Source organism: Eubalaena glacialis, chromosome 5 (genome assembly GCF_028564815.1).
Source record: "Eubalaena glacialis isolate mEubGla1 chromosome 5, mEubGla1.1.hap2.+ XY, whole genome shotgun sequence".
In the NCBI taxonomy this organism is placed as follows: Eukaryota; Metazoa; Chordata; class Mammalia; order Artiodactyla; family Balaenidae; genus Eubalaena; species Eubalaena glacialis.
In genome coordinates this window covers 146,483,905-146,503,619 of record NC_083720.1, presented here as the reverse complement: position 1 = coordinate 146,503,619, position 19,715 = coordinate 146,483,905, and the positions used below count along the sequence as shown (strand labels likewise).

The window sequence follows — 19,715 nt, the reverse complement described above, 5'->3', positions numbered from 1 at the left end:
AAGTTTAAAAGTTTCTCTTTTTTATAAGATGAAGTGGCAAGTCCCATCCACATCATTTACATAAGAACTGAGATAATGCGTGTTGAGTACCTGAGCAGGTACACCGGGCACATGGGCAGTGCTGCTCAGACTCTGCCCACCTCCCCTTCCCGGATGAGGAGAGCAGGTGGGGCCAGCTGACTATAAACTCCATGGAGGGAGGGATTTGGGCCTCTCTGTTCACTGCTGTTCCCAGAGCTCAGCCAATGCCTGCCTATATTAGGTGTTCAATAAATGTCTCTTAGTCCAGTAATTCAGCTTGAAAAGAGAAATACAAATTACTATTAAGAGCGTATGAAAGCCCGAGATAGATAAGAAATGAAGTTAGGGGTCTGAGCCTTATCAATTATAGCCCAAGGTCCTGAGAGGACTTCAAAATGGGAGAGTGTGTCTTGCACGTTCTGAGAATGCAGTGTTTTTGAAGATGAAGCTAAACAAAGCTATCCTCAGTAAGCTGTGAAAAACATAGGGAAAAAGGAACAGCAAAACAGATCTTCAAATTATAAGACCATCAGCTTGCTGTGGATACTGAGCAGATTCCAGAAGGAATCAATATCTAGATAACATATGAGCAACTAAAAAAGAATCAGTGATCAACAGTAAGTAGCACTGGCTCCTTGTACACAAATCAGAAAAACTAACCATTTTCTTTTTTTTTGATAGGATTGGCATAATATCTGGATTTCAATAAAGCATGAGGTAGGCTGATTTGTGAAAGGGAAGCTGGCTGTGAACATTTATGCAGAGTGCTGCTTCAGTGCTGATGTGAATCTGCAGGGAAGCCTCTGACCCATCCTTACTCAATATTTAGCAGTCACTTGGATAAGGCGCCAAAGATATTCACAAAATGTGTAGATAACACAGTGGGTAGGGATATCTGGGTGTGCTGAAATATAAAGTCTAGATGTAATCTATTTCATAAGGCTAGGATAGAAGTATGAAAAGTAACAAACTGGAAAACTTCAAGGTCCTATAATTAGATTAGCAAAAAAAAAGTGGACACATAGACACTAAGCAATCCTTGGAAAAGGAAGCTGGGGGTTGCATAAATCAACAGTTAGGCGGGGCCACAAGCCATGGTTCTCAACTGGGGGCAGGTTTGCCCCCTAGGGGACCTCTGGCAACGTCTGCAGGCATTTTTGGTCGTCACACTGGGGAGGGATGGTCGTACTGCACTACTTGCACCCAGTGGGTGGAGGCCAGTCCTCCACAACAAAGAGTTATCTGGCCCAAATGTCTGTAGTGCTGAGGTTGAGACCTCCTGCCCTAGAAAGACTAAGAGGAACTCACAGCACGTTGACAGTCACGTAGGCACAGACTTGGAGAACTGAAGGGCCTTAGTCATCTTGATCAAGGTCAGGACTAGTCCTTGGTCCACTGTCGGGCTGGTTAAACCACATCTAGAATAACGTTCAGTTCTGGGTATCAGTTTTTAAGAGGGATACAGAGAGACTGGTGTGGAGAGCAGAGCCACTGCACTGCCGGACAGTCCGGAGCCCATATCACATGAGAAAGAGTTAAGAAGAACCTGGAGAAAAAATGTTCACAGGGTGTGGGTGGGAGGGGGCAGGGCAGGTGACTGTAAATATGCAAAGTGCTCTCAAGGAGAAAGCAGTATGCTTAGTCCATGCCGCTCCAGAGGCAAAATGAGGCCTGTAAGTAGAAAGTCATACAATCATAACTATGAATACTATAATTTAATTATTTCATTAATTATATTTTATAGTTATTAAACTTATACATTCTAAAATTATATAATTACTATATTGTTTTCGATAATTTTTAAAATAAGTTATAAAATAATATAAATTTTTAGCTCTTGTTGATGCTTAGCCCATCTAACGAGCGACCTTACTCTCTTCATTGCTGTAGACATCTCAAGTTTGAGGATGGAATAACTTCTTAGGGATGGTGTCTCTATTTTGTCAGAGAAGTTTTAGAGGAAACTCTTATGTTGGATCAGAAAACTGACTAGCTGATCTGTAGGATTTTGGGGGCTGGAAGTTCCAGGGCTTCAGAACTTGAGCTGGCTCACTTTCACACACAGCTGGTGTCTTCCCATAAGCATTAAAAATCAGGGACGGTTTTCAAAGAAACCATTTAGATACAATCTTCTTATCTGCACACACACCAAATTCTAAATTATAACCGAATTTCTGAGAATTAGTACAGTCCAAATACATGCTGATAAAGCTGGCCAACGGGGACAAAATAAACTAAAAGACAACACCATTTACGAGAGCAATGTAATAATTGCAAAATTATCTGAAATTTCGATCACCGTGAGGGCCAGAAGAAGAGCAATGGCCAAAACATAATTGTGAAAAAAATAAACTAAGCTAAAGGATAAGATTTGGAGGAACAACTTTTAAAAAGAGCATCATTCCTGTATCTTCCATTTGTTTCATGAGGCAATTATCAAGTGTCATATTTCGGATGTGTTAAAGAACACATTTTAATCTAGGAATAGTTTTAGCGCACGCTTCTAAGAGAAATATGCTAATTTTCATGCACACACTTGCCCAGATTTCTTCAATTACGGTGATTTAATTCTTGTGTGAAATTACCAGCTAGATAAAATTTGTCTTCTTTCATCAACATCAAGTCTTACTGTAAGAAAATAGCTCTAAGTTTGAAGATACAATTAGCATATTTGCCTAAATTTCACATCTACAGCATTTTTATAAAACAAGTTCTGTTTAAACAATATGAATAGTGAGCACAGTCACTGCCTAACACCATAAAGTGAGGTCTATGAAGTAGTTAAGACCCTTGGGAGGTAAGGAAAGGAAGAGAGTGAAGAGAAGAGACGGCTTTGTAGCTTCTGGTTCCTTACCTGAGTTACAGTGGAGAGAAATCAGGCAAGAAAATGGAGCAGTTCTCAACTGGTGTCCCTCCGTGGGAACGAGGCCCCCATATTTTGAAATAATCGTTCCTAACTACAGTAAATAAACGACACCCCAGGCTTGGGGTTGCCACAGAAATATGACAAGTGAAACTCTTAACACTCACTTCCACTTGGGGTTTTACTCCCACTTCTGACTTAACTGCTAAATAACAATTATCGATTTTTAAAAAAGATTGACTTTGACTTTTCATTTCTAGAGCCCTGTACAAGGCAGTCAGTGTGTTCAGTTGTCCAGAAACAAAAATATGAAAGAGGCTGATCCTAGTCTAGGCCAATTAGGTCCCTACAGATCTATGGGCACAGATGGTTCCCCCCATTTCAGCAAAAGTAGCCACCGAGGACAAGGATTATCTGTATAAAATCCATGATTACTACTGGTGGAAAAAATCAGAGCGTATGTTCTAGTGACTGCTGGTCACAGCACTACATTCACAGATCAAGAACAGATTATAAAATTAGCACCAAGGACTAAATGTGCCAGGGGGAAGGCAAGAGGAAAGGAGAGTGGATGAAACTGTACCCACGTATCTGTCAAAGACAACTAAGATATTTGTCTATAAAATGATAATTTTTTGTGTGTGCTACGTACACGGCCTTCGTTAATTTTGGTTTCGCTATAAACTTAGTAAATGAGATTTTTTTTTTAAGTTACCCAGTGAGTTAATTTAACAAAATTTTGGAGTACCGAAAATCCATTCCTCAAATAGGGGGAAAGAAACAAAACAGAAAACATTTTGAAAACAAAACAAAAATCCCTGCAAGCAAAGTAAAAACCAACCAAACAACAACAAACAAAATAAAACAAAACACAACAGCGAGGGAATGAAATGAAACTAAGGAGATCAGCTGGTCTATAACATAAATAAAAGAGGACTGCTTAAAGTTGGTTAGAAGCAGCTACTGATTTTTTTTTCTATATTTATTTAGTTCTATTTTATTTATTTATTTAACATCTTTATTGGAGTAAAATTGCTTTACAATGGTGTGCTAGTTTCTGCTGTATAACAAATGAATCAGCTATACATGTACATATATCCCCATATCTCCTCCCTCTTGTGTCTCCCTCCCTCCCACCCTCCCTATCCCACCCCTCTAGGGGGTCACAAAGCACCGAGCTGATCTCCCTGTGCTATGTGGCAGCTACTGATTTTTAGGGAAGGCTGCAGGAAGCCATCACCAAAGGGCCCGATCACAGCGGCTTTCCATCCACAGGAGGGAGAGAGGGAGAGAGGGAGAGAGGGAAGGAGGGAGAGGCACTGCTGCAGATGTAGCAAGCGGTTAGCAGCTGGGGGTCTTCACCTTTATCTCCTTGAAGAAGGAAGCAGTTTCGCCCTCGATAATTGGCTGCAGCAAAGGGCTTCTCCGCTTGCTGGAAGGGGAACCCTGCGACAGGCGTTAATAGGCAGGTTACACGGAGAACTTCTTTCCCCATCCCCTTCTGACTCACAAGTATTTACTTCTGCCTTTTAACTACAGACTCGAACCCCTCCCCGCCAAGAAGTCCCAGGAAAACCAGACACAACTGAAGTTCTTGTCCAAGTTGCTGCTTCACTTCGGAGCTCTCCCCGACCCCCAACCACAGAGGCCACATGAAAGCAAGGACGGCACACGAGTACGTTAACCAAACACGCAGAAAAAACCTGAGGAGAAGCACGTGCCTCCCGCCTTTCCTCCTAGTCACCATAACTTCCGGAACAACTAATGATAACTAAGCTCATCAAGTGATGCAAAGGTGATCAACAGAGGCTATATAGTCACCCCACTTAGGGACACTAAGGACCCCTGACTGGGGAATAAAAAGGACTTCTTAGATTTAATCCTTTTGCTGGTTAGTTTACTGATTTATTCTGTAGAAAACTTCTAGAAAGGTAGCTTTCTTCAAACACACGTGCCTGAGGTCTCTGGACCCTGCCCCATTAAATATGAACAAATATACAGTTAAAAGACATATGAAGACCATATCTTGGGCCTAGAAATAAACAAGGAGATTTAAAGGACAAATAGAAGAGCGGCAGCTGAGAAGAATACGCATTTCGGCAAGAACATAAAGGCGAGGCCACGCCTGCTTACTGCGAAGCCTACAGGCCAGCAGAGGAGCCCTCAGGATCCCCGAGGTGCGCGCTAAAACAGAGGCAGAGGGTCCCCACGAGACGGACAGGCCAGAAACACCGCCCCCGCAGCGGGGCTGGGGTCAGGGCGGGGGCAGGCTGGCCGGCGCCCCAAAGGGCTTCCCAGAGCTGAGGGCCAGTCGCCGCTCCCTACTCCAGACAAAGTCCCGATTCAGAGGCCAAAAGCAGCGAAGTCCAAGGGCGGTGGCCACCAAGCACAGTTCACAGTTGCTGGCCGCCCTCCCTTTTCTTCCACCTCACACTTTCCTACATCCTCCAAAAAGAGGAGGGTCCCTTTCCTGAGTTCCTTAGAAGCTCTCTCCCTGGATTTGATTCCAGCAGGGCTGATCCACCTCTTGGAGGGGGAGAGAAGACTATTAACAGAGGCTGCTAAGACTCTTTGTAGCGGGGCCCTGGGGAGGGCACAGCCCCGTCCTCTCGGTGCTCCGTCTCTGAGGAAAGCGTGGGAAAGCTGGCCCAGCACGTGTCAGATGGATGCATACGGCCAAGGCATATCCCCAAGAGGGAAAAAAAATTTCTGTCGGCCTCAGATTTGCTCATTTTTGGCAAACGTAGCCTCAGAAGTCTTTGATAAATTCTTCATCCCTCAAGCTTAGGGGCCATGGATATTGATGGCAGGTTCAACTATGAAAGACTATTCTTTCATGAGAAGGCAAGTTAGGGCCCGAATAATACAGCCGGGGCCCATTCAGCCAGGTAATCAACAAGCGGGCCGTGGTGTACTCACAATGATGGGGACGGTGCTGGCTCGGGACAGGATCTGTTTGACCAGGCGGTACCTGTCGTACAGCGGTTTCATAACCTGACGTTCATTCTTGCTCACCTGAAATGCAAGAACAGAAGAGCTGAGAAGCCCGCTCCTGGTGGCCAGACTGGCCAAGCACGCTCTGGGCCGCGAGAAAGTACAGGTGATGCAACTGAAGACTCACCACTCTTGCAAAATTTATTAAACTGATAACATGAATCAATGAATATTTAAAATATCTACTTCAGCTGCAGATCATTGGAAATCACTCCCTCAGCAGTACTGCTTTTCTTCAATCAAAACTATGATCACTATTAGTTATTAGTTCCCTATGTAAAACTCTTGAAGGTTGAGAGTTCCCAGATGATTCACTATTTTCTAGGTCCAGGGAAGAAGAAAGCATGTGTTTCTATTATGCTACTTACCATGCAGTTCTGTAATCATTTAAAAAAAATATGTTTTTCTTCCCCCTGGAATTGTTGTGTTTTTAGGGACAAATTCTGGCAAACAGTAGGTATTCAAGGAACATATGCCCATAGAATACATGGATTGATTCATCTCTGTGGCCCCAAAATCTGGCACAGGGCTCAAAAATGTTTACAGGACTGACTCTACAGGCAGTGGGGAGAAATCAAACTCAAATACCTGGCATAGTATTTGAAGCCCTTCATGACCTGCTGCTTCTCCTCCTCCTCCTCGTAACTCAAGCTCCAGAGAGAAACTAGGTTGTGTCACACCTCCTGGTCTAGTTCCCTCTGTCCTGGAATGGCCTCCTCACTGCTCTTTGGTTTGGCAAATTCCAGATCAAGAGCCACCTCCCACTCCTGTGCAGCCTTCTTCTGACATGCCCCATTCCGGAAGACCTGCTCATTCTCTCCTTCGTGTCACCTGCCGCAACCTGTGCGTACCTTGTAATTCACGTATGCTTTGCTATAGACAGAACGACCGTGCCCACTCACTCCGCCGTCCCCACTCCAAATGCATACGTTGAAAAGGAATCCCCGATGTGACGGTATTTGGAAGTGGGGCCTTTGGGAGGCGATTAGGTCATAAGGATGGAGCCCTCATAAATGGGATTAGTACCCTTATAAAAGAGATCCCAGAGAGATCCCTCACTCCTTCTGCCATGTGAGGACAGCGAAAAGATAGCTGTCTATGAACTGGGAAGTGGGCCCTCACTAAACACCAGCACCTTAATCCTGGACTTCCAGCCTCCAGGACTGTAAATTTCTATCTTTTATAAGCCATCCAGTCTATGGTATTATAGCAGTCCTAATGGATGATATATTTTTATACTCTATAGTAACTATTTGTTGACACGTCTGTCTTCTCTTTAGACTATAAGCCCCTTGACACCAGGAGTTTGTGTTTTTGTACCCCTGGTAACTATTTCAGTGCCTGACATGATAAAAATATTCCATAAATATCTGTAAAATGAGTGAATGAATATTTCAAATATAAATAGGTATGCCAAATTCATAAATATGCATTTGTTTACTTAAATGGAGCAAGAGATGAAGTATCTTTGTTTCAAGTTTGCTGTTGGTCTTCTGCATTTTATTTCTACTGTACACGTAAGGCAAGGGTTACAGAGGTAAGGAAGGGCAAATAGTATTCGCTTTGACCATTTCTCTTATGGGCCTTTTGGGCCTTCAACTTTGAAGACAGGTCTAGATTATGCATGAATTGATTATCCTTTGTTGCCTTTTTTATTTGCCTTTCTCAAAGTGATCAACAATAAGGGAACTTTGGATAAACTTGATAGAATACTGCCATTATGCAAAGACATCTAGAGGATTTATCTTGTCATCAGCAATAACAATAATCACTTCTTTCTATCTCTTCCTGTTACCAAAATATCAAGAGGCGGCATTTTCTTGCTTTTACTATCTACCATATTAAAAGGAGTTTTAAATTTGGTATTTCATAAAAGATGACTGTCAGCTGGAAGGGAACACAGGAATTATTTCATACAAAAAAAGAGTGAGGGTAGAACCACAGGCATCACTACTACATACCTACCACAATGGCTGACATGAAAGACAGACCGTGTCAAGTGTCGGAAAGAATGCTGAGAAATTGGAACTCTCTCTCAGTGCTGGCAAGGGTGGAACACTTTGGAAAACTATTTGGCAGTATCTCCTAAAGCTAAACATATGACTCATCAATTCCGCTCTTAAGTACACATCAAACAAGTGTGGTCTTAAGTTCAACAAAAGACATTCATAAGAATGTTCATAAAAGCACTATTTATAAGAACCCCGAACTGGAAATCATCCATATGCCCAACAACAGAACAAATAAGTTCCCGAAACTGAATACTACACAGCCATGAACATGAATGGACACAGCTATATGCAATATCATGGATTAACCTCACAAAAAATAAAGCCAAGGAAAACAAGCCAGACACCTAAGAATATATACTGTAAAGTTCTAATTATACAAAGTTCAAAAATAAGCAAATCAAATGTATAACGTTAGAAGTCAAGAGAATGGCTTTTGTTGGTGGGGTGGAAGGTCATGGTATTGACTGGAAGGGGACATGAGAAGGGCTTCCAGAGGGCAGGCCACATTTTATTTCTTGATCAGGATGTTGGTTACGTGGATTTGTCTACTTTGTGAAAATTCATCAACATATATATTTATAATTTAGGCTCTTTTCTGTATTCATGTTATACTTCAACAGAAGCTCAACAGTAGCCACAAATAAGTGTGAGGAATAGAAATAAATCACTTGTACAACCTCACATGTAAAACGACAAAATTTAGTACTGGAACACGTGAAATAATTTTTTCTTTTACTACAAGATGTATTCATTAAATGTATTGCAGATGAGATTAAGGCACATCCTAATTGTCAACCCATGATATGTGGTGAAATATTATGTAAGATAAACAACAGATGTTTAGTGACCAAAAGACGTGCAAAAAATAAAAGTAATAAGGAGCCAGCATTTCCCCATTGCAGACTAGCATCCTATTACTACATCTGACCGTAGAACAACATGGGTTTGAACTACACGGGTCCACTTACACGCGGATTTTTTTCAATAGTAAATACTACATTACTACACAATCTACTACACGGTTGCACCCATGGATTCGGAACCTCAGATATGGTGGAACCATGGATACAGAGGGCCGGCTCTAAGTTACACTCAGATTTTCGACTATGCTGAGGGTTGAACGATGCCTAACTCCCGAATTATTCAAGGGTCAACTATAGAAACATCTTTGGATTATAAAAGGAGACTCTGGATTTTGGAAGGAGACTTACTGCTAAAATCAGCCAGACATGGCAAATGTGACAGAATCAATTTCCTTTCTAACTCTTTGTTCGAAAACCAAATTTTCTAGTTAGAGTAGATGAAGAGGATAGCTGGCTTATATATTTGGCTTGTAACACTGATATTTAGATTTTCTATGAATTGCTCATTTTAAAAATGAATGACCCTCAGAACTAATCACCTGTGAGAGATCTGATAAAATCCAGTTTTTGACTATGGAGAGTCAAAACTCATCGTGATTTTACCGAAGTTAATGCTGGCATTTGATGGAAGTATCTAAACACCAAAAATATCCATGATCTTTAGGTCTGAGGTGATGGAAAGAATACTACTTGATTTACACCAGGATTATTTCCATGATAAATGTCTGAAGCCAAAGGCTTGGTGATACCAAAAGTCAATACAACTTTCACCCTTCATAAAGCCATGTCTTATGTAATTATCAGTGCTGGATTTGTGAGCAGAGCCAAAATCTAACCAAGAGTTAAAAAAACAAAGCAGCACCTTGGTTAAACTGTTAAAACAAGGGCCGCTGATATTAAGTGGACCATGGGCAAACTGTTCGGAAGTTTGACATCTCTTATTCTCGAGTCACCAGCTGCTCAGGGATTCCACTCCTAACCAAGAATAGCCCTTTGAATGAGCCAGTAAGGTTCTCTGAGTCTCGGTTTCTTGACTGGTAAACTGCAGAATTCAAATTAGAAAATCGTTATGATCCATAATTGCTTAAAAATGACTTTAGGCCAAGCATATAGTATATTGTCTTTTCAACATACTTTCCCTCTTCTTGCTTCAAGCCTTTATTTAAATTTTCATTTAAGTGGCAGCTCTGAGTGGCTTTCAATGTGTGGAAATAGGGTTAACACTAAGATACACGTTTACACCCAAATCAAGACAGCATGAACATCTAGCTATGAAGATCTAATGGGTGAAGGCAGCACCTTCCACTCAATCTTTGCTTTTGATGGAAAGAAATCTTCATCTACTGGTCTCTTACTACCCTATTTGGTTGCTCTGTAAGTCTCAGAAAAATATATCAAATCTCCTTAGTAAAACAAAAAATGGTCTGAATCTGTGTGTGGAGGGGTGTCTCTGAGTCATAAAACTGCTAGTGGGAGAAGACAAATGAGATGGATTCTTATAACGGCTGCATTCTTGGCCCGTTGATTTGGAAAATGGTGACCCTCTCTCCTTTACTATCAGGTAACAATGCTAGGCTGACTGGGCAAAGATCAGCTCAAATAATCCCAAACAGCAGATAAACAAATGATAGTATTTATATGTGGCTTTAGAATTTGCATTTAAATTTGAAAACGGTGCGTTTAGGGTCCTGTTAGTTCCCCGGTTTTTGAAACAAAAGATTAAAATACATCAAATGAGAACCCAGAAGCTCTGAGCAAGCCACCCACTCTCTCCCCTCCACACCATCATCGGGGTCTGTAAAGAAGGTAACACAAGGAGCTGCAGCCGTCTGTTGTACCTCTGTGACGTGGGCTTCTGATGAGACCCTCAAATGTTGAAAAGGACACACTTCAATAATAATTCATAGGGAATCATGTGCCAGTGTGTAAATGAGCGTGTTTTTGTTTTCCTTACATGTGTCGGTCTGTCTGGAGGGTGTCCCGTTAGAGCAAGCAGCCTTGTTAAAACATGTACAGAAGCAGCACACATGGCCTGTGATTTTGACTGTTAGTGTCCTTTTATATCAGAATCTGTAGACTCAGCAAAAAACCATCAGGCTCTAAGCATCTGCTTTTCTAAAAGACTCGGGGTTTGGAATGACGGTTTAGCTCTGGAAGTATATGTATTTTTCGTATTTATAAGTCCAGGGTCCGTGGCAACATCACAGATCTAAGAATGAAAAGTTCACTCTTTGGTTTTCAGACTGGCCAGATATCAAGTGAACTCTGCTTTTCCTGAGGAGGCTGGAGTATCATGTTCCAGAGACAGGCAGAGAGCCCGACTCAGGAACAGGAATAAATGACACTTGAACTTCCTAGAGCATTTTTCCCCTGCCCTGTGAGATGCTAGAATGCAGATCCCAGAAGTGTTCTTCCTTCATCTAAAAGAATGATGAAAGAAAGGACCACGAATTAATAGTTCATATTCCTAATGATAAGAGTGCTAAAAAAATGTGCATTTCTCCTGAGTCAATCATTTAATAAGAAGTAGACAGCAGAAGGCAGAACATATAATTGTACCAGAAGTGAAACCTATCATTTACTGAGGAATCCCACCCATCTCTCCCCAAAGCCACTCTGCCCTACTTCCTCAATGCCAGACAGCCTACAGGTAAATGTGTGTGTGTGTGTGTGTGTGTGTAATGTCGTTTAGTCTCCATGACAACCTATAACAGACATCTATTATGAAGACAAAACACTGGGGCTCTGAGAGTTACCTAAGCAGTCGAGTCACGGAGCCAGTCGGCAGGGCGGAGGTTTGAATCTAGGTCTGCTGATCCCAGGGCCTGCACGTTGCCACCGTCCGGGCAGAATGAGAGACTCTGTGCCCAACTCAGAGCAACAAGTACCACTGCACACAAACCCCTGCACTGACAGTAAGGTAAAGACTAGTATTCAGCTGAGAGACCTCGGGCCTCAGGCAAGGAAGTCTTTAAAGGAGTCTGTCAACGTCATAACCTGAATCCACACAATGGAAAGAAGGAAGATACATAAGTCCCACCTCCCTCATGGAGGCCTGCCTGGTGGCCAGGAGGAGAGCCCTTTAGTGGAGAAGGGGTTTCTCTCTGTTAGAAGAAGTTTTGCTCCATCTCTACAAGTTCTGAATACCCCAGAAGAGAAGGACGAAATTTCACAATGTAGTAGAGCTCCAGAGCGTTCACTATTTGGTTCAACGCCTTGAAAAAATCCAAAACAAAACCTGGCTTGAAACATGACCATTATCCCAGAGCACCAGTATTTTTCCACTGCAGGGACAGGCCAGCAAAATCAATCATCATCAGCGCCAGGTTTTTTTTTTTTTTTTTTTTTTTTAAATTTAAACCTAATAAATTCAGAACCAAAATACCACGGAGGATCATTCAACAGATAGTTTATTGGGCACATGCTCTGGGTCAGGTCTTGTGCTAGTTGCTGAGGGCCAGGTTCACCATTAGGTAAACAAAACCCAGAATCCCTGCCCTCACAGATCTGACAGTCTAGTGCATTATTCTCAAAGTTTCTTTATCTAAAAGAGCATATTTTTGATGAAAAGACTCTCTCCATTACATAGCTATGGCTGAGACTGGAAAAGAGATCTATGCATTTTGGTGGTGTAAAAATCCATCTGTGAACATTAACTTCACGCTTCCTTACACCTGCTCTTAAGAACGTGTCTTGTTGGGTTCTTGACAACATTCTTAACAGAAGGTTACTAAGAGTCACTGACTAGGCGATCTGCTTACGAGTTCCCTAAGGAACAGGGCAGAAGGCCGTCATGCTACTCTCTCCCCCAGGGCTAACAACAAGCATTCAGTAAACGCTCTTGCTGAGTAACAAATTGCCTCAAACGCTTCCAAAGCCATATTTTGGATTCCTCACACTTTTGGTTCTGGATGGCAGCTAGAACTTCTCTACAAACACGGGTTGCAAACGGCATTGCAGAGAAACTGAATTTTAGCGCAGATCATTCTAGTTTAGCACCTTCCTTTTATGGATAAGAATGCCTAGAGCCGGTGATGACAGCTTTATGGGGGCAGGCAGAGGGGCAGGCACATCTCCCCACTCTAGGGCTCTGCGCACCGATTTATATTCCCCTCCACCATTTTCCCCTTGAAGCAGGACACTAGTGACTACATTTTAGTTGCAAACTAATTTTTCTTTGGAGCTTAATTAAATTTAGCACCTACTAGATAGTGGAACTCATATCATTGGTTTAGCCTTCTGAAAGCTTACTTCTGGTGAAAATACAGAGTAATCTAAACATCAGGGAACCTCATCTGCAAAATACTGAACACAGAAGATCCACTTCTAAAGCCAGGTAATTTACCCCAATCAGCAAATTCCGTGCATTCACGTACCGGCCGTCCATGAATGCTTTCATAATATAACAGAGCTTTCTGCAGGGCCACTTTCTCATTAGCAATCTGGTCTTTGGTCATATCCTGTATAAACACAAGGACAGAGAAATGAGAAAGGGGAAAACATTTGTGAACGTCCCGACTTCTTTATTTAGTTCAACAAATTTCCCACGGTAAGGTTAGAAAGATGTTTACACAACAGCTCGATCCAAAGCTAGGAATCAGCTATTCCTGGTGTCTTGCTGGAAACACAGCACAGCAGAATCGGCACCTATGAGTACTCCTACCTCCCGTGCAGTGGGCAAAGGCACGTTGCATTGAGGTAAGCAAGGCTGCGAGGCACATGGGGCTTAGCTTACCGGCTCCGGCAATGACTACAGTTACAGGACGCACATTCCCAAAGGCTTGTCTCTAATCCTCCTACTTCAGAGAGCCACCACGCTGTCTATTAACTGGAACAAGTCCATTCTGCAATCTGTACAACAAGGCTTCCTGCTTTCAGTCTGTAGTCCAAACCCGAAGTACCTACAGTTAAAACACTCTGAGTTTGTTGTATCTGCTTCTCTGGACGTCTCAGAGTGTGGGAGGTTTAAAAAGGTGTCGCTCTATCACCCTTCCCATTGGGACCCTGGGACATGCCCTGCCTTCCTACCACGCTGACTGGAATGCTTTAGGATTAGCAGTCGGCTGGGGGCCTTCACAGAATCACACCTTAATGTCCTCAGGACGGCTGGTTTCCACCCGCTTCTCCTGGAGCTTCCTTTGGATGGACTCCAGCGTGGCTTCGACGCTAGGCTTTAAGGCTTTATCTACCAGCTCTTGCTTCTTCTCGTCTTCTTTCTCAAGTTGGGAGCCAAAACTCTTGGGGAGAGTATTGCTTCTCTGCCGTATCCTGGGGGTTAGGTCCTCTTCCGATATCTTTAGTTTTGACTCTAGGAGAAAAGATTTGGGGGTGGAGATGTATGGGAACGGACGTCTGCTGAACCCAGATTGTTTTTCTATGCTGTTAACGACTGCTTAGCCTTGTCTTTCTTTTCCCCCAGAAAGTATCTAATTATAATATTAGTCGAAATCCCTGGGTTATTGTGTTAAACCCAAGAAAAATGATAATGTCTTCCCGGATTATCTGGTATGATTTCCTAACCCTAATTCCTGAGAAAGTTTTAGTTCTTTGACAGCCATGTGTTAGCCACACCAACCTGTTTGCTGTTCTCAGAATGAGGCTGATGCCTTCCTACACTGATTCCTGTAGCATTTACAGGTATTTGCAGATCTAGCGCCCAAGTGCTGGCCAACTTTTTCCATATGACGTATATACCTCATTTTGGAATTATTTTCACTTTGTATTCTATTCTACTGTGTATATGACTCTGTGTCCTAAAAGACAGCAAGTGCTTTGAGGGACAGGGACCAAATCCTTCTCACATCCATCTGTGTTCTATGTCTTAATTCCACAGCAAATAAAGCCTTGGATTAAACAGGTACTTCGAGTTGAAACCATCATCCTTATATTAGTGATTTAGGGAAGTAAAAAAAATGCTGCCAAATTTGCATCTTAGCTGATCTGGGTTTCCCCGTGATTGAGGCCATGGGAAGACATGGAGAAAGTGTGCCCTGAATACTTAGAGCCCTGGGAAGCAGCTTCAAGAAACTCGTCTTTCCTGGAATACTGTAGCAGTGAGTGGCACTCAGCACGTGGTGAGATCGCAGCCTCTGCACCTGGCTTGTTCTCTGGAGACCACACCATAGGTCTAGAACTTTACCTACCTTTAAGTTGTTTCCGGAATTTGGCAAGGTCATTTGTCCATTTCAGAACCTCTGGATTGGCTGCTTTGTCGCTGTGGGAAGGCTGAGAAAAGGAAATCTTGAGTAAATGTTTTGGAATTGGGGCAGGAAAAAGAAGAGTTTGATAATCAGTTTGTTTTAAACAGGAAGGAAAAGTTGAGTTCCACTGGAATAATAATAAATGAACCGTGATTAATCAGAGCAACTTCACAGGTGGGATTCCATTATCCTTCTTTATATCTGGTTGTTTATTTATTTTTTAATACTATCTGGTTATTTTTGATGCTTTCAAAGAATTCCTCAGAGGCAAAATTCTGGATTTTTATGATCATGGACTTCTATGAGGCCCATGGCCTCTTTTCCTTTATTTGTAGGGTTCAACCTGTCAGGCTAACAGGATAGAAAGCAGAGGGGTATATGATATGTTACACTACAACCACCACGAAAAATGCCTTTTTTGCCACTCTCGTGAGAAATACTAAGGATAGAGCTGAGAGCAGAATGAGGTCAGTACTAATAAAATTTTAGAAGATAATCTCGAATTACATTTTAGGCAAACAAAATACTTCATTTAATGATTTTTCCCATCCCTGTTCACTGATCAATTTGCAAGACGTTGAGGAAAGCATTCAATTCCTCTGTAAGGATACACCTGTGCAAGGAAAATGCTGATACACGATGTCTGGGGTTTATCAGGGTTTATCACCCAGTGTTTACTGCCTTTTTGTTTCGAGATTCCCTAGAAATTTCCCTTCACCTTTATCACTTCTCTGAGTTGCTGATGCTCAGATGCATCACGTCAAGGGAGGCGGGGGAGTGAGCAGGCACTCACCTTGTACTTCCGCTCTTCTTCAAACCTGTCTTCAAACTTTCGGATCTTCTTTTTAAGGCTCTGAATCCTCCGCGTGAGCTGGGCAGGTGTCAGGTCCTCTTGCTCATCGTCGTAGGAGCCCAGAGAGGAGCTGCGTCGCCTGTGAGGGGCACAGTGCGGGGTCAGCTTCCCTAGGGACAGTCACCGCCTGCTGGGAGGGGCGCTGGGGATGAGGGATGCGGCACGGGGAAGGCAGGGGTGTGGGGCGGGGGGGACTGTCCAAACCGTGTTTATCCTCTCGAATAAAAGAAAGCTGACTGCTAATTCATTTTGTGACCTTGAGCTCTGCATGTCCTGCCTTTTCAATAGGTCCAATCTTCTCTAGCTCACCTTTACACTTGGCAAAGCTAGGACTGAAATGTGCACAGTGGACCTCACAGTGAAATATGAGAGAGCTCTGGAAAGGAGGTGCTAATGGAGAGTCAGCTGGTGATGCTGTAGTTGGGCCACAGGTCAAGTGAAAAATTACAACAGAGCGTGTGCACTAGGATGGAGAATTTCAAATATGTTCCTCCATATACTTACGACTTAATTAAAAAAATGACTAGCCATCAGCAACATTCCTATGACATTCGAATGTTACAGGGATGGTATCTTTGCACATGTGCAACATAAAGAAACATACCTCATGAAAGGATGGGAATTGGGGGGAGAAGGAGGCACTTCCGTGTCGTCCAGGTACTGCCTGCTCTGCCCGTAAGCGTAGAAGCGGGGAGAGAGCATGGGGTCGCTGTCCTCATCCAGGAGCTGCCGAATCAGGCGCCCTGCCTGCGGGGAGAGGCGTGCTTCGTCAGCACGCACGCTCTCCTGCTGCCACGAGGAGAAAGCAGGGGTGGGCTCTGGAAAAGAGCAAGGGTAAGAGGGCCAAATTGTTCTTTAGAGCACACTTGTTTTCTGAATGCATCAGGAGGAACTGAACTTGGGAGGCACTGGAGGTTTTCACATTTTATTGATTTGTTTATTTTTTGTTTGGCTGCGCTGCACGGCTTACAGGTTCTTAGTTCCCCAACCAGAGATAGAACCCGTGCCCCCTGCAGTGGAAGCGCAGAGTTCTAACCACTGGGCCACCGGGGAATTCCCAGTTTCACATTTTAGATGGAAGATTGTAACTCGGGACACTATGCCCTGACCGGAATCGGCAAATCTAACTGACAGCCATCATCTACCCTCTGTCTCCATCCTCACTTGCCTTCAAAGGAGAATGTGCTAGGGCTGCCCTGAGGAACAGTGTGTGCTTCCAACTTTCCCCACAGATCACTGATGATAACTTCTCCATCTGAGGGTGTTATGGAAGAGAAACTCACATGTGCCTGGGAGGGAGGGGTTTGGCATCATGGCTGGACATCCCTCACTGAAACCACTAAGGAATCACATTAACCTTGTGAGACCCCATCGGTTCAGGAGTCTACGCCCTCCGTTGAGGTCGTTCAATAAGCTGCTTTGTGTGCTTCTGCCTAGCATGTTAGGATTTAGCATGTTTAAAATACATGCTCTGTACTTGAGACTTTAGAGGCTACTTACGACTACAGTTAAAGTAAGATACATGCATAAAATTAGTCAATAAAGAAAAAAAGAATGCCTTACAAAGGACAAATCAGTATGAATTATTTTAGACAACCTTGAAAAAAAAAAACAGACTTAGCACAAAATCCTGATTTGTCATTTTGGGAGGGAATAGGATGATATTTATTTCCTTTCACTGCAAGACCCACCTCAATGTATTTCTTTCCTCATTAAAAAAAATCCTATCTGACATATTTTAAGGATAGATCTCAGATGATGTAGGGTATTTCATTTGTAATACTCTCTTCATTAAAAAAACAAAAAAAGATTACGCTTTAAATACACTTGTGGATATTGTGATTTACACAAGGCTGGAATTTGGCCATGATCTTAAATTCTGGGATTCCCACAGTTTGAATCATGGAACAATTGCTCCTTCAGCTATCAAAGTATTTCTAAAATCTACAAAATTATCTTAAACAAGTGCTTACTCAGTATTTTACTTCAAAAGATCATACTGTAATCATGGAACATTAAAGCTGGTTGAAACTTCATACATCATCTAACCTGGTGACTTTTCAAACCTGGCTGCACATTAGGGTCACAGAGAGAAACATAAATAACTCCTAACGTACAGGTCCTCACATCACCCAATTAAGCAGAATTTTTAGGTGAGGGTCCACATATGTGTGAGACACACACACACAAACACACGCAAACACACACCCTCTAAAAAGCTTCCCAAGTCTTCCAAAATGCAGTCAGGTTTGAGAACTACTGATTCAATCCAACAGATTACAGATAAGGACACTGAAACCCAAAGAATTCCAGAGCAAATACCTAATCAATGACAAGAGTTGGGTCTAGAAACTCAGTCTCCTACCCTCCAGGACAGTGCTTCAATTCAGAAGGTGCCAGGCGCTTCAAGAACAAGGATGACTGCCTTAAAAAGATTTTAAAACCCCACAGTACAGTAGGAGAGTTAGGCACATTCATTAAAAAAAATGAACCTCATGTGGAAGGAGGCCCACAGGTTCTCAAAATGTAAAGACAACCAAGTTATCTGGTAACACAGATGATACTATAAATACTTTGAAAACTGAAAGCATGTTAAAGACAGAGTCTTGCCTATCGAGTCTTAAAGAGTGGCAGAGAATACGCTGGTAGACAGGCATGGCTACAGCCGGAGACTAACAGGAGTTGTTTCATTGTCTGTACGGACGCTGTTGGCTGGCTCTTCCTAAGTGGCAGAGCTCAGATACGAGCAGCTCCGGAACTGCCAACAGGAAAGAGAGAAAATGGATTGAGAGGTGAGGGGGTATGAGGGAGGGAGAAGGTGAGTGGAAAGCAATTCCTAGAAAAATAACAAAAATGTAGTATAAAGCTGCAGAAAATGGAACTATTAAACTGACTAGATGACATCGTCTATTTCATGATATTTCATAAGACAGGAGTAATGTTCTATAAGGACTAAAATCAATGTAACCAGGACAGGGAAAGGGTTAAGATGGCTTGAACAGTAAAGCAGCAGGTAATCACCTCACTGCCAAGTGGCAAAGGAGCAAAACCCCTGGGGGAAGGGCTCGGTGGCTGGTGAGGACAGAGGGCATCGGCGAAACAAAGTCTGATGTTGATATTGGCATGGGTGTGCTGGCTACTTTGACATTTCTCCTCATCAAAACTCAGTTTGAAAAGGTGTTACTTTAGGTCCTGAAGCCCTTTAATCTGTCTGAATCTAGCAGACATAACTCAAAAAATATTACAACTAATCTTTGCTTTGAGCTTGAACTATGTGGTCTCTGGGCACCAAAATTTTTGCAAAAACAGTATGTGTTTGTGACCATTAACCAAACATGTCTCCAGTAAAAAATATACAGTGATCCTGAGTTAACTACAAAATACTAATCACGTGCTTGTTTGATGCTTTGTGACTAACACGGGGCCATCCCTCAGATTGCCTTTTTGTTAACACAGCTGTCTTCTGGGGCTCCATTCTTGACCCATCGCTTCACTGACAAGAAGACAAAATGTGTCATTTTCCTAGTGTCACCAGTGGTATACATAAAGTGCATGGCTAAAGAAATTCTAGCTTATGGGTGACATTGTCTCTTGAATTCACTTTTTAAATTTTTACTTTTTACTGTATGATTCTGTTTATTTTTTAATTGAAGTATAGTTGGTTTACAATGTTGTGTTAATTTCAGGTGTACAGCAACGTGATTCAGATATATATATGTATACATATATATACACACACACACACACACACACACATATACACACACGTATATTCTTTTTCAGATTCTTTTCCATTATAGGTTATTATAAGATACTGAATATAGTTTCCTGTGCTATACAGAAGGTCCTAGCTGTTTATCTATTTTATTTATTTATTCATTTATTTATTTATTATTATTATTTAACATC

The 19,715-nt window shown here is 42.4% G+C and overlaps 1 protein-coding gene across 4 annotated transcripts in view; it reads right to left on the bottom strand.

Annotated features, from left to right (window-relative positions):
- FAM13A (family with sequence similarity 13 member A) overlaps positions 1-19,715 on the bottom strand; it is a 333,205-nt gene that overhangs the window by 9,336 nt on the left and 304,154 nt on the right. For all 4 annotated transcript variants that reach the window (XR_009701148.1, XM_061192618.1, XM_061192617.1 and 1 more), the window contains 7 exons: positions 16,411-16,624; positions 15,747-15,885; positions 14,897-14,978; positions 13,841-14,061; positions 13,130-13,213; positions 5,804-5,899; positions 4,247-4,330 (listed from right to left, as the gene is read on the bottom strand). Coding sequence is in view for 3 of the 4 variants with exons in the window: in XM_061192618.1 (XP_061048601.1) it covers positions 4,247-4,330; positions 5,804-5,899; positions 13,130-13,213; positions 13,841-14,061; positions 14,897-14,978; positions 15,747-15,885; positions 16,411-16,624 (920 nt within the window). In the remaining variant the exon portion in view is untranslated. The remainder of the gene's footprint in view (positions 1-4,246; positions 4,331-5,803; positions 5,900-13,129; positions 13,214-13,840; positions 14,062-14,896; positions 14,979-15,746; positions 15,886-16,410; positions 16,625-19,715) is intronic.